Source organism: Malus sylvestris, chromosome 11 (genome assembly GCF_916048215.2).
Source record: "Malus sylvestris chromosome 11, drMalSylv7.2, whole genome shotgun sequence".
Taxonomy (NCBI): Eukaryota; Viridiplantae; Streptophyta; class Magnoliopsida; order Rosales; family Rosaceae; genus Malus; species Malus sylvestris.
Window position 1 is genome coordinate 39111708 of NC_062270.1, and position 12234 is coordinate 39123941.

The following is a 12234-nucleotide window of genomic DNA, read 5'->3' on the forward strand; positions in this document are numbered from 1 at the left end:
TTGGTAGGAGCCAGCCACCACCCGCAGCAAATAATTTGCAGTTACGTAGGCCATTTTTGTAGATATTTAGGTCGACTGGCCGATAGTTCACTTTAACAACACTGATTTTATATTTACTTTATTACTTGCTTAATTCGTCATGTGTGATATTTTATCACAAAATGTCTCGGTTTTAATTAAAGTAGAGTAATTCTATATAAATTGCTTTTTCTCCTTCCCTTTGACCGATGTGGGATAAATGAGATTCCAACACGTCCTTGCACATGAGATCCACTTTGTGGGTCACACATGAAGATCCGCATCGGCAATCACGTAGAGCCAAGTTGGGGCTCACCCAACATGCGGGGTCAAATTGGGACTCACTCAATCACGTGGCAACTTTGGCCTACATGAATCCATGTCGAGACTCACCCATAGCATAGGGCCAAAGGAGACCCATCCAATCATGTGGCAGTACAAGCCCTTCCTCTAACTCTGATACCATGTAAATTTTTCATGTCGACGAGTCGAGGGCTCACTCCAACAACACCGATACTGTCTGATGAAATTGAGGTTCCATCATAAAACCAATCGACAATATGAGAGTAGCCCAAGACCATATAAGTACATAGCAAATCTTGTCCCTCATCAACGTGGGACAAGATACGCCCCCGCACATGTGACAGATTTTCAAGCCTACACATGGACAACAAGACCCACCCAATCACGTGGCAGTACGAGCCCTTCCCCTAGCTCTGATACCATGTAGAATTTTTAGGTCGACGGGCTAAGGGCCTACTCCAACAATACCGATATTGTTTGATGAAACTGAGGTTCCACCATAAAATCAATTGGTAATATGAGAGTAGCCCAAGACCATATAAACACATAGCAAATATTGTTCCTCATCGATGTGGGACAACTCTCAACACGACCCCGCATGTATGGTTGATTTTCAAGCCTACACGTGAACAACAAGTATGTGATATGTGAGCACTTGTGGCCTTTGGGCTACAACAAGTGGGTGACTCATAAGCACGTGTGGCTCTTGGGCTTTCACACGAAGGACAATCTGCTCTGATACCATGATAAAATTGAGATTTCACCATAAAACTAATTGGTAATATAAGGAGTAATCCAAAATTATATAAACACATAACAAATCTTGTTCCTTACAAATGTGAAACAACTCTGAACAATTTTCAACTCGATATCTGGCCACTAATAAGCTAATCGATCGATGGGGTGTCAATGAATTAATGGTCGATCGATGGGGTGTCAATGAACTAATGGTCGATGCAACTATATCTAACTGATCGATGGATGGGGTGTCAATGAATTAATGGTCGATGCAACTATATCTGTCTGGAATGGAACTAATACAGTATATATAGAAAGGTTTCTCATCCATGATGATTAAAAAGCTTTGCTTTTTTTTGTTTTCAACTTCATCCCATCATCCCTCAAGTCCCGGCCGGGCGTGTGATCTGATTTAAACCAGGTGGTCTCGATCGATGTGAAATGAGTACAAGACATGTAAGATGTTTACAACCCTATATATTTATCAGTGTTCGTATGTGATTGACCATATATATTTCATAATAATGAGTGGGAGAGTCTAGGTGAGAGTAAATGACTTTTAACCACTAATGCATGTGTAACTCACATGGTTGAGAGTCGACCTCTACATTAAGCTCCAAATTGAGTTCATATCATATGCATTTGAATGATTACTATTGACAATATTTCTTATAATTTATTTAGTGCATATAATTGACCTATTTATCTTATATAATAATGAGTTGAGAATCCATGCGCATGCGCAAGTGGACTTCTAGTTGTTAATGCATGTGTAACATACATGATTGGTTGTCATAAACCTTAAATCTTGAACCGTGAGAATATTTCTGTATATTAGACTATTAGTCGATCTCTAGTGATTTAAACTGTTATTAGCATGTACTAATCAAGCATGACATAAATCGTTTTCAGTTTCTCTTAGTGGAAACCAAGCTAGCAAACCCTATCCTATATACTGATCATATATATTGTATGATTAGACAAATCATTTCAAATGCGTGCCAAAGATCTGTTCATAGCACCAATCTGATATACTTATCCTCACTATCCTGCAGTTTGTTTACAGACACAGACACAGACACAGACACAGACACACACACACACATATATATGTTACATCATAACTAGAAAGTTCTACGAATCAAAAACCCTAGACAAAATTATTTAATGGAACCTAATGATGAATTAGTTACCCGTGTTATAAATTATATTAAACTTTTTTTTTTTGGAAACAATTATATTAAACTTTTACAAGTTACTTTGTGATCATATATAGGACCAAACTAAGTAGATTCAGTGGAGTCCCAATAAATTTTTTGGAGAGATTTAAAGAAACACTTATGGTACTGTTCATTTTTAACGTTAAAGATATTTTTAGCCTAAAAAGTCACTCATAATATTATTTACTTACATCTTTAATTTATCTTTTTGATTAAAACTAAATTTTTTAAAGACTTCGTTAGTTTTCCTAAATTTTTACACAATAAAGTGGGTTATTCTTTTGGAGGCAGATTTTCTGCCCTCCCACTTCCGGTGCCCTCCTGTGCTCTTCTGTTTTGTGTGGTCACGGTTAAGCCACGTCAACATTTTATATTATTTTTTATAAAGATAATAAGACAAAAATAAATAGTAATATAAAATGTTGACGTATCTTAAGCGTGACCATACAAACGAGAAAGCATAGGAGGACACCGGATGTGGGGCGGTAGAGAATCTGCCTCCTATTCTTTTAAACCCGTATGAGAAAAGTGGCCATTGATTTGACCATCCCTAAAACGACACCCTGATATTGGAACACTTTATTTAATCTAATTTGCTTGTTTTTAATTTTATAAAGGAGGACCTCAAACCAATGAAGCTCCTCACTTTACGAGGATCGAAAAAAATGTTTATTGTAAGTAATCTTACTTTTATGTTGCAAAAAAATTGTTCCCACGGCTTGAACCCGTGGTTTTTTTATTACAAAAAAATAATATTTATGTTGCGCCAAGACTCATCCTCTTTTTTTAATTGTTATGTCTAATGAAAATTCTCCCATTTCTGTATATAATATATATGTATATATATATAATTAACTTTAGGTGCCATATAAACCTAGTTAGTTAAGCCCTTGGGATTAATCACATCGAAATTCATATTAGGGTTTCGGATTCAGGGCCAGACATTGGTTTTGTCAAATCCACTTGTATGCGAGGAATGAGATCTTGCTTACTACAATGTAAGCATTTACAGAAGAGTCCAATTAGAGTAATAGTCAGTACATGTCGTTTTAAGAATCATAATCTTTGGATTTGGATCCTCGCCGGATTCATTTTCTGGAGATCTTAAGGATCAACGAACATGAACTGTTGATAAAAAATTGTAGGGTCCTAATTAAATGCTTTCTATATTTTTAGAAGTAAAACAACATCGTTTTACATGAAAAATATAAAAACAGAAAAAATTATGACAGTACGATTTTTTATCAACAATCCGTGTTTGTTGATCCCTAACATCCCCAGGAAGGGGATCTGGTGAGGATCCAAATCCATAAACTTTCTGCAACTGCAATGTCATGCAAGAACATTTTCAACTTGAGGTTGAAATCTGAAGTGGTACGTACTTACCTTACAGTACTGCTACTACTCATGCATAAAACCACCGATCATGTTTTGTCTTGTTTTTCGTTTTGACACGACCTATTCTAATCTATAAGAGCATCAAACTCGGGTATAACTGGAGTGTTCACACTACTCTGTTTCACTGGTCTAACTAGTCTTTGCAACTCTTAACGTGCTATTGTTTATTGTTTTTGTTCATGAATTTTGTAAGCCATATTCTTTATGGAGCTAGTGATGCAGTGCATGGGGAACATATATATTTAAGGTTGTAGTGACTTCTCATCTCTCAAAATCTTTGTCACCTTCTCTTTTAATTGAGTTGCCTAGTAACTATCCTACTATTAAATATTTACCCTACCAATGCTTTGTAATCTCCCTATTTAAAGGGATCCTTATTTAAAGGGATCCTTATGTACTCAAAAGGAAGCCAATTGAGTAAATTAAAAGTAATCTAAGAAGAGAGTTTTCTCCTTTTTTAAATCAAGTGTGAGGCTTGGTCGTGTGAGTGAATCCATGATTAACGACATGAGTGATACCGTTGATTTTGGTCAAGTGATTTCAGGTTCTATCCACGTAAAGACGTGAGTGATTTCATCCCTCCTGGTTGAGCTATTCACAGGTTATCATCCAGCGTCTCCTCTAGACTCCTTTAGCTTGTCTTCCCTGCATCAAGTGGTAATCAAATCAAATCAATAAATAATCAAACTTTTGCGGAGGGAATATATTACAAGACCACTTCTTTTAATTTCCTTTTTCTCTTCCCCAAAAATATATAGTTGACTACTTCTAATTCCAAGTACATAGCCAATTGACCAAATTGCCAATTTCCCCCGTATATAAACAATGAAAACCTCCCCTTTCATACACGAGGTGTAAAGGAGTTGCTTCAACTTTTTGAGAAATTTTTTGTTTGCTCAGAACTTTGATTACTAGTGACATCCATTCTCTCTCTATCTCGCTAGTTATATCAAAAGGGCAAATACGCGTGTGCCGTGCCGTCTGCCAACTTCTCTCTCTAGCTTCTTTGGTTCGTTGCGTCTCATAGACCAATTTAAAAGGTAATTATTAAAACCAAATCCAAAATTTGGAACAAATTTGATTTGTTTTAAAGTTTTGATTTCATAATTTTATGTTTTGCTTATGTTTCTTAACTTTTTGCGGATAAAGTATTTGATCATCACCAACATGATGCCAACGTGCAAAATAATACAAACATTACATGTTCCATTCTAGTGGCCATAATCATAGAATGGATGTGTTCAATCCCCGCCGGCAGAAGGAGAAGGTGGTGATCGTAATGGGGGCAACGGGGACCGGAAAATCAAGGCTCTCCATCGACCTAGCCACCTGTTTCCCGGCAGAAATCATAAACTCCGACAAAATGCAAGTCTACGAAGGCCTTGATATAGTCACCAACAAAATAACCAAAGAAGAGCAACGTGGTGTACCGCACCATTTGCTAGGGATACTAGATCCTAATGAAGATTTTACAGCCAGGGATTTTTGTGACCTAACCTCACTTGCCATTGAATCTGTTTTAGGCCGTGATCGGCTTCCAATCATCGTCGGAGGCTCCAACTCCTACATCGAGGCGTTAGTCGATGACCATGACTATAAATTTCGGTCTAAGTACGAATGTTGCTTTTTATGGGTGGATGTTTCTGTACCCGTTATGCACTCGTTTGTGTCAGGACGGGTTGACCACATGGTTCAAAATGGAATGGTGGATGAGGCGAGAGAGTTCTTTGATCCCAATGCAGATTACATGAAAGGGATTCGAAGGGCAATTGGGGTCCCTGAATTCGATAAGTACTTCAGGTATGGGCCACTTTTGGATGAAGAAACTCGTGCCAGGTTACTACAACAAGCAGTGGACAAAATTAAGGACAATACGTGCAAATTGGCATGCCGACAATTGGAGAAGATTCATGGACTTAGAAATAACAAAGGGTGGAATCTGCACCCGTTGGATGCCACCGAGGTGTTCCGAAAGCGCGGCAAGGACGCTGACGAGGCCTGGGAAAAGCTTGTGTCGGGGCCAGGTGCTATGATCGTTGGCCAGTTTCTTTACAATATGACAGCTGAGGTTCCTCCACATATTGGAAGTCTTAGGGTTCCTGCAGCACTTGCAGCTGCAACTCACTAGAGGCTTAGACATTATAATTTTCTTATGCAATAACTTTTGGTTAATCTAATTTCATCATTGTAAAATAAAGAAAATAATATTGTCTGTGTCATGGACATTTCTTAAGCATTAATTTATTGTATCGTATCATTTCCATTGGAAAATATTAATATTTAGGTTTATTTAAATGCTTGGTTTTTTGAGCTTAACCCGTTAGTATTAGGGTTTCGGTTTCTTACCTTTTAGAGTTAGAGTTAGTTTATTATAAATATTTGTTTGTTATCAGTCTTGAATATGTTAGTCACGATGTAGCATCTTGAGATTTTGTAGCCGTTTTGGCATTCCCAGTTTGTTTAATAATATTCTTATTATTTTGTAGTTTTATTTATTGCACACTTTGATAATCAACTTGGTATCAGAGCAGAGTTTGATCTTTTGGGTTGAATCTGTTCTTGGTAACTAGTTTGTTTGTCTAGTCACGTTCTCTTGTTCGTTGTGGTTTGTTCAGTCGTTGTGCCCTGGATTAGGGTTTTATAGTTTGGAAAAAGGAATAAAAAAGGAAAATGAACCTTTGTTTCACCAATCCGCCGGAGCCGCCACACCGGAGCCATGCGCTGCTATTTGCTGTCGCTGTAACTCGATTTCTGCCCCGTCGCCGCTTGGTCATCGTACCAGGCCATCACCATCTCGCTGTCGCCTGGAACCACCTGCCTGACGAACCCAACCCATCACTCCCCGCTTCATTTCCATTGCTGCCTGCACTTGTACACGCAGTCGACTCCCATGAGTCGGATCTGTTTATAAAACTTAAGATCGTAGGTATTTCACTTTGTTTGCATACCCATTCAACTATGGGTTGCCTGTATTTATAATCTCAACAAGATAACAACTGAGGGTTTGAAAACCCTATTTACAAGGAGTTTCAAAACGTCAAGGAATCCATAACAGAAAACTACGGATTACAAGATTACAGATATACATCCTAGAAACAAGGAAACCTAATCAGTGAGGAGTTCAAAACAGAAACAAACTTCTGGAAGGACGCTGGACTCCACAATGCACGGTGGAATTATCCTGAGGTTGACTTCGTCTAACAGCCCCCCGCAAGCTAACTGGTTGGGAAACAACCGGAAGCTTGGAAACTAGAAATTTAAACCTGGACGAAGATAACCCTTTAGTGAAAATGTCAGCCAGTTGGTTCTGAGAACAAACATAATGAACCAAAAGCTGCCCACGAACAACTTTCTCACGAACATAATGAAAATCAACTTCCAAATGCTTGGTTCTGGAATGAAAAACAGGATTGGAAGCAAGTGCAATCGAGGAGACATTGTCACACCATATAACTGGTCGAACCAAAGGCAAATGGAGATCTCGGTATAACGACCGGAACCACGATATCTCAGCAGCAGTATAAGCCAATTGACAGTACTCCGCCTCGGCACTCGATCTTGAGACAGTCTTCTGCTTCTTCGAGCTCCAGGAAACAAGATTTGAACCCAAATAGATACAAAATCCTCCAGTAGAATGACGAGTATCAGGGTTACCCGCATAGTCTGCATCAGAGTAAGCTGTTAACGTGGCATCTCCAGGTCGATACAATAAGCCATGATTAAACGTGGCTTTTAAGGAACGAAGTATGCGTTTAACCACTGCCCAATATGTGTTCTTTGGGGAGTGCATGAACTGGCACACCTGTTTTACAGCATACGACAGATCAGGCCGAGTTAGTGTGAGATACTGTAAAGCACCAACGACACTACGATACATGTCTGGATGCTCATGGGGATCACCAACATAGGCACTTAATTTCTGACCAGTCACCACCGGAGTAGAAATAGGTTTGGCGTCAATGAATTTAGAGCGAGTGAGTAAGTCTAAGGCATACTTAGACTGACTGAGATGCATGGAATCACCATTATATTGGACCTCAATACCCAGGAAATAATGCAAGGGCCCCAAGTCCTTCATGGAAAACAAACTGCCAAGTTTCTTGATCAAATGAGCCATTTGAGTAGAACTATTTCCTGTAATTAAAATGTCATCGACATAGACTAACAGAATAAGATATACACCCCGTTGATTGAAGATAAACAAACTATAGTCACATGTGGATTCTTCAAAACCTAGTTGAAGTAAGAAGTCCAAAAACCGTTGAAACCAAGCCCGAGACGCTTGTTTTAAACCATAAAGTGAACGTTGCAACTTACAGACATGGTTTGGAAACTGTTGATCAATGAATCCTGATGGTTGGCGCATGAACACATCTTCAGTTAAATGGCCATGCAAAAACGCATTTTGCACGTCGAGTTGGCTCACATGCCATTGCTTGGACACGGCAAGACTCAACACAAGCCGAATTATGGTGTGCTTAACAACTGGACTGAACGTCTCATTATAATCCACTCCAGCTTTCTGGTGAAATCCGTTGGCTACTAAACGAGCTTTGTAACGCTCTATAGTACCATCGGCTCTGCGTTTAATCTTGAACACCCACTTATTGGGAAGCACATTCATGGTATGATGATATGGAACTAAAGTCCACGTCCCACACCGTTGTAAAGCATTGAACTCCTGGACCATTGCATGTCGCCATTCCTCATGCTTAACTGCCTGACTGTAACAAGTAGGTTCAACAGAAACATAATCAACTTCAACATGCATAGCATACTTAGTGTTAGGTTTGATAACCCCTGACTTGAAACGTGTAGTCATGGAATGACCCGTATCACGAGGCTCATCAAAATGCACAGGTCGAGAATCCACTAATACTTGCTCATTGGATGGAAGAGATGGTTCTAAAGGCCGACTAGGTGCAACAGTGGACAAGGTCGTATTTGGCACGGTGGTGGGATGCTCGGGACTTATGGTAGTATTAGGGAAGTCGAAACATGGGGTGGAGGTCGTGACGTGTGGGAAAGAACAAGAAACAGTGGGGCTAGAAGGAGGCAAAGCAGATAGCGTAGGGTTACTAGAGAAGGGAAAAGTAAAGAATAACGGGGGTAAAGAATGGTTACCTGGAGGATCAACACGTTCAGAAGAAGATGTGAGTCCCTTAAAAGGGAAGAAGTCCTCATCGAATAGGACATGGCGAGACAAATAAACTCGTCTCGTGGACAGATCCAAGCATTTGTATCCTTGATGATTGAGTGAGTACCCGAGAAAAACACATGGTTTGGATTTTGGTTGCAATTTATGTTGATTGTATGGTGTTAACCAAGGGAAACAACGACACCCAAAAACTTTCAACATGTCATAAGATGGTTTCTTCTGAAATTTTTCTCAAATGGTGAAGTGTTTGAAAGCACACGCGTTGGCAAGCGATTGATTAGGTATGTAGCAGTTAAACAAGCATCAACCCAAAATTTATTGGACATGGAAGATTTGGAAAGCATGACAATGGCAGTTTCAACAATGTGGCGATGTTTGCGTTCTGCTAAACCATTTTGTTCAGGATGTTTAGGGCATGAAAAGCGTTGTGAAATACCATGAACATCAAGAAATTGTTGGAAAACATGACTTTTGTATTCACCACCTTCATCGCATTGAAGAGTTTTTATTTTGCAGTTAAACATATTTTCAACTTTGGCTTTAAACTTGACAAAAATTTCAAACACTTCAGATTTTTGTTTCATGGGAAAAATCCAAGAATATCGCGAAAAATCATCAACAAACAAAACATAATAACGAAAACCTACATTAGAAATAACTGGAGAACACCACACATCAGAATGTAAAAGTTGCAAAGGAAATTCAGACATAGACTCGGAAATATTGAAAGGTAACCTAGTGCTTTTACCTAGAGGGCATGACTCACAAAAGGTTACATCACAGGCACCATCAATAGGTACCATTTTATTTGAAACTAAAAATTTAATTATTGGTGTGGCAGGGTGACCAAGACGAGCATGCCACTGTTGTGCTGAGACCCTTACTCCCACACAAGCAGATACAGAATGCTTGAAATGTCCGCTGCCATCTGAAAATGGGTACAACCCATTCTCACATCTCCCTCGAAAAAGCGTCTTTCGTGTCTTTAGGTCCTTGACAAGGAAAAAATGTGGAAAAATGATTAGGTAACAGTCATTATCTAGGGTAAACCTATGGGCAGAGAGTATATTAGTGGATGCATTTGGACAGTGAAGGACATCTCGTAGAATAAAAGAGCAAGCATTAGTTTCAAGTGTATTTGAACCATAGTGTGCAATCGAGATACCTGCATTATTACCTACACCTCCCACGCCTTCATTACCATTGTATTCTTTGGGATTGATCAAGTTCTGAAGATCAGGAGTGATGTGTGCATTGGCACCAGTGTCAAGGAGCCAAGAGCCATTCTGTTGTTTGTTCAGGGTGATAGGTGAGGACGTCATCGCTGAAAGACGTGCAGCTGGTATGTGGCATTCGAATGCAGTGTTCATGTGGTGGTAACAGTCAAGAGCAGGATGTCCTGGTTTACCACAGATTTGACAAACGATTCTGTCTCCACAAGAAACAAACATGTCTCCATTACCGTGGTTGTTCTGCGGAGCATTGTTGTTGCGAAGGTTATTCCCTCTCGGAGCTGCACCACGGTTGGAGAAGTTGTCGCGTCCTCCACCACGAGAACGTCCACCACCACGTCCACGTGAAGTTACAAAGGCATTGACAGCAGTGCCTTCAACCGAATGAACAGTGTGTTCTGCCAGTCTCCTCTCCGTAGTCAGCAGCAAGGATTCAAGAGTTGGATAAGTGATAGGAGTGTCACGAGCTTGTGCAGCACTCACAGTCATCTCGAACACTGGCCCAAGATTATTCAACACAATCTGAACCAGTTCGTCGTCACTCACAAGTTGTCAGCTAGTGCATTCATTCGATCCAGGTAATCCGCCACAGATAGATCACCTTTTTTTGTCTGCAACAACGGATTTCTCAGAAACAAAATTCGATTTTGAGACGTGGATGCATACCTTTGCTCAAGAGCTTCCCAGGTAGCTCGAGCCGTTCGTTTGCTTGCCACCACAGACAAGATAGAAGCAGTGAGAGAGCCATTAATCCAACTAAGAATCATTTGATCATGCTACACCCAAGTTGTGTACGCAGGATTGACAGTAGCTGAACCATCAACATGTTTTGCAGGACATAGCATCGTGCCGTCAATGTAGCCCATCAGATCCCTACTTTTCAGAATAGGGAGAATTTATGCCAACCACAGTAGGTAGTTGGTCCTATCTAATTTGATATTGACGACAGTGGAGAATGGCTGGAAGGTAGGAGTTTGGGGGTTGGGATGGACCACAGGAACAACTGGAACATTGTTTTCAGCCATGGAAGCGGTGTTGGGAAATATGACAGGACTAGGATCTTTGTCGTTAGACAAAAAAGGCTCTAGAGACCATATAAAACTTAAGATCGTAGGTATTTCACTTTGTTTGCATACCCATTCAACTATGGGTTGCCTATATTTATAATCTCAATAAGATAACAATTGAGGGTTTGAAAACCCTATTTACAAGGAGTTTCAAAACGTCAAGGAATCCATAACAGAAAACTACGGATTACAAGATTATAGATATACATCCTAGAAACAAGGAAACCTAATCAGTGAGGAGTTCAAAACAGAAACAAACTTCTGGAAGGACGCTGGACTCCTCAATGCACGGTGGAATTATACTGAGGTTGACTTCGTCTAACACTGTCAACCAATGCAACCCTGCCGTTGCTAGTTTGAAAACCTAATTCTTGCTGTTCTTTTTGGTCCGACGATTGCACTGGAGTTCCAATGCAGTTTGATGATTGCTGCACTAGTTTGCAGATGCACAGAAGAGAAGGAAGAAGATTCAGGAAAAAGAAAAAAAGAGGTGATGTTTGAAGAAAAAAAAAGAGAGAAAAAGAATAGAGAAAAGAAAATGAAAAGAAAAAACAGAGAAAAAGTGAGACAGGCCCCCACGGGCAAGGAGAAAAATTGTTAGTTTTTGAGTTTCTGAGAGGCCCACATGGGCAATGTGGCATGTTGTCACTATCTAAGTGTTAGTGTTTGTGTTTGTTCGTTTGTTGGTACAATTGAGATATGAAAATCTCATCCTTCTAGTGACAAGGAGCACTCATGTGCTTTATTTTCATACTTTCACATTAGCATGTAAGAATCAGAATCACTTTGCAAGTTTAAGTCGAGCTCGCAAGTTCGCCAATCAATTCAAGTCAAGTTCACCAATCAAGTCAAGTTTGCCAATCAAGTTAAGTCAAGTTTGTATGCCTGCTAGTCCGCCTAATGGAGCCAGTCCGCCTAATGGAGCCAGTCCGCATCTGTTTGTTTGCAAACCCATGTCGTATACCGCCATGAGTATTTAGGTTTAGTTGAATGCTTGGTTTTTTGGGCTTAGCCCGTTAACATTAGGGTTTCGATTTCTTACCTTTTAGGGTTAGGGTTAGTTTATTATAAATAGCATGTTTGTTATCAATCTTGAATAT

The 12234-nt window shown here is 39.7% G+C and overlaps 1 protein-coding gene and 1 long non-coding RNA gene across 3 annotated transcripts; one reads left to right on the top strand and one right to left on the bottom strand.

Moving 5' to 3' along the window:
- Positions 1-1290: 1290 nt before the first annotated feature.
- LOC126588617 (adenylate isopentenyltransferase 3, chloroplastic-like) lies at positions 1291-5966 on the top strand. 2 transcript variants are annotated; one of them, XM_050253721.1, is made up of 3 exons: positions 1292-1515; positions 4622-4717; positions 4827-5966. In XM_050253721.1, the coding sequence occupies exon 3, from the start codon at positions 4879-4881 to the stop codon at positions 5803-5805; it is 927 nt and encodes a 308-aa protein (XP_050109678.1). In that variant the 5' UTR covers positions 1292-1515; positions 4622-4717; positions 4827-4878; the 3' UTR covers positions 5806-5966. The 2 variants fall into 2 exon arrangements, with proteins under 2 accessions (XP_050109679.1, XP_050109678.1); XM_050253722.1 differs by having other exon boundaries at positions 1291-4717; positions 4893-5966.
- A 674-nt stretch (positions 5967-6640) lies between these two features.
- On the bottom strand, positions 6641-11613 carry LOC126590940 (uncharacterized). Its single transcript, XR_007612206.1, has 2 exons — positions 11394-11613; positions 6641-6814 (listed from the first exon to the last, which is right to left on the bottom strand). It is a non-coding gene; the product is annotated as an uncharacterized LOC126590940 (long non-coding RNA).
- Between the last annotated feature and the right edge of the window lie 621 nt (positions 11614-12234).